Source organism: Saprolegnia parasitica (genome assembly GCF_000151545.1).
Source record: "Saprolegnia parasitica CBS 223.65 unplaced genomic scaffold supercont2.165, whole genome shotgun sequence".
Lineage (NCBI taxonomy): Eukaryota > Oomycota > Saprolegniomycetes > Saprolegniales > Saprolegniaceae > Saprolegnia > Saprolegnia parasitica.
The window spans coordinates 3001-4094 of NW_012156559.1; the positions used below are offsets into that span (position 1 = coordinate 3001).

A 1094-nucleotide genomic window follows, 5' to 3' on the forward strand; every position below is an offset into this window, starting at 1 on the left:
GACGATGCTACTCCACAACACCGAGCGCATGCTGGATGCCTACGGCGTCTACGGCGCGGCGAACTCGACGCACATGGTCGACTACTCGGTCAACGTGACCGAGGCCGACACGTTCGAGTACGTGTGGATGACGACCAAGCACGTCGACATGTCGTTGGAGCACGCGCGCGACCTCATTCGCATGTGGCTCCACCAGTACACGACCGGCGGTATGTGGCGAAAAGCCTCGTCGACGCTCCTGGACGTCGAGGTCATGTCCCTATCTTCCTTACCTCCTCCTGCGTTGGTTGTTGGCTGACATGGCTTAATGTAGCTCCTCTCGTCGCTGCCACGGACCACGTACTGCGAGACGAACAAGCTCGGGCCAGACGAGATGGTGCGCTTCCTCAGTCGCGAGTTTCGCAGCGAGCACAAGAGCGTCCATGTCGGTCAGAACATCCACGCGGACGAACGCAGGCCGATGCCGACGACGTTCCGCAACCGCGCCTTTTGGTCGACTTGATTTTTGCGTCGAAGAGAGGACGCGAACATGGTGTAGGTATGTCTTGGACCGCGCGGGACCGAAGGCGACCAAGGTGCAGATGCTGCACGTGACGTCCCATTTGCTCTCGCCGGCAGCCGAGCCGCTCGGGCTACTCCAAGAAGGCGCGCTCATGGGCTGCGACCTCTCGATGGTGCACGAAGTCGACCAGCTCGAGAAGCTCACGCACCACGCCAACCGCGCTGCTGCCAAGGAAGTCGAAGGTCTCGCGGCGTCGTTTGGACATGGCGCCAAAATGTTTGGCTACACGGGCGCGTTCCGGTAGCCCAAACCGTAAAGAGATCCTAGACGAGGGATGGTTGTTTCTTTGGATATCTGGAGCATGCAGGATAGGAGGAGTCGAGTCGTTGTTTGGATAGAACCAGGTATCCAAATCGGATTGGCACCTCCAACGCGCAATGTAGGAGCACGCGAAGGCGGGTTGTCGCTGAGGGATGTCGACGAACCATAGTACAAGAAAGAACACTCGACCATCGATCCAAATAATATCCATAGATGACGACAACTTTTCCACGCGCTCCGAAGGACAACTTGTCCGTTCTCACGCAAACGT

The 1094-nt window shown here is 58.1% G+C and overlaps 1 protein-coding gene across 1 annotated transcript; it reads left to right on the forward strand.

The window, feature by feature from the left end:
* Positions 1–4: 4 nt before the first annotated feature.
* SPRG_15127 (hypothetical protein) lies at positions 5–806 on the forward strand (the record flags this gene model as incomplete). Its single annotated transcript, XM_012354500.1, has 3 exons — positions 5–250; positions 314–492; positions 539–806. 3 exons carry the CDS (start codon positions 5–7, stop codon positions 804–806), a joined length of 693 nt encoding a protein of 230 aa, XP_012209890.1.
* Positions 807–1094: the final 288 nt, after the last annotated feature.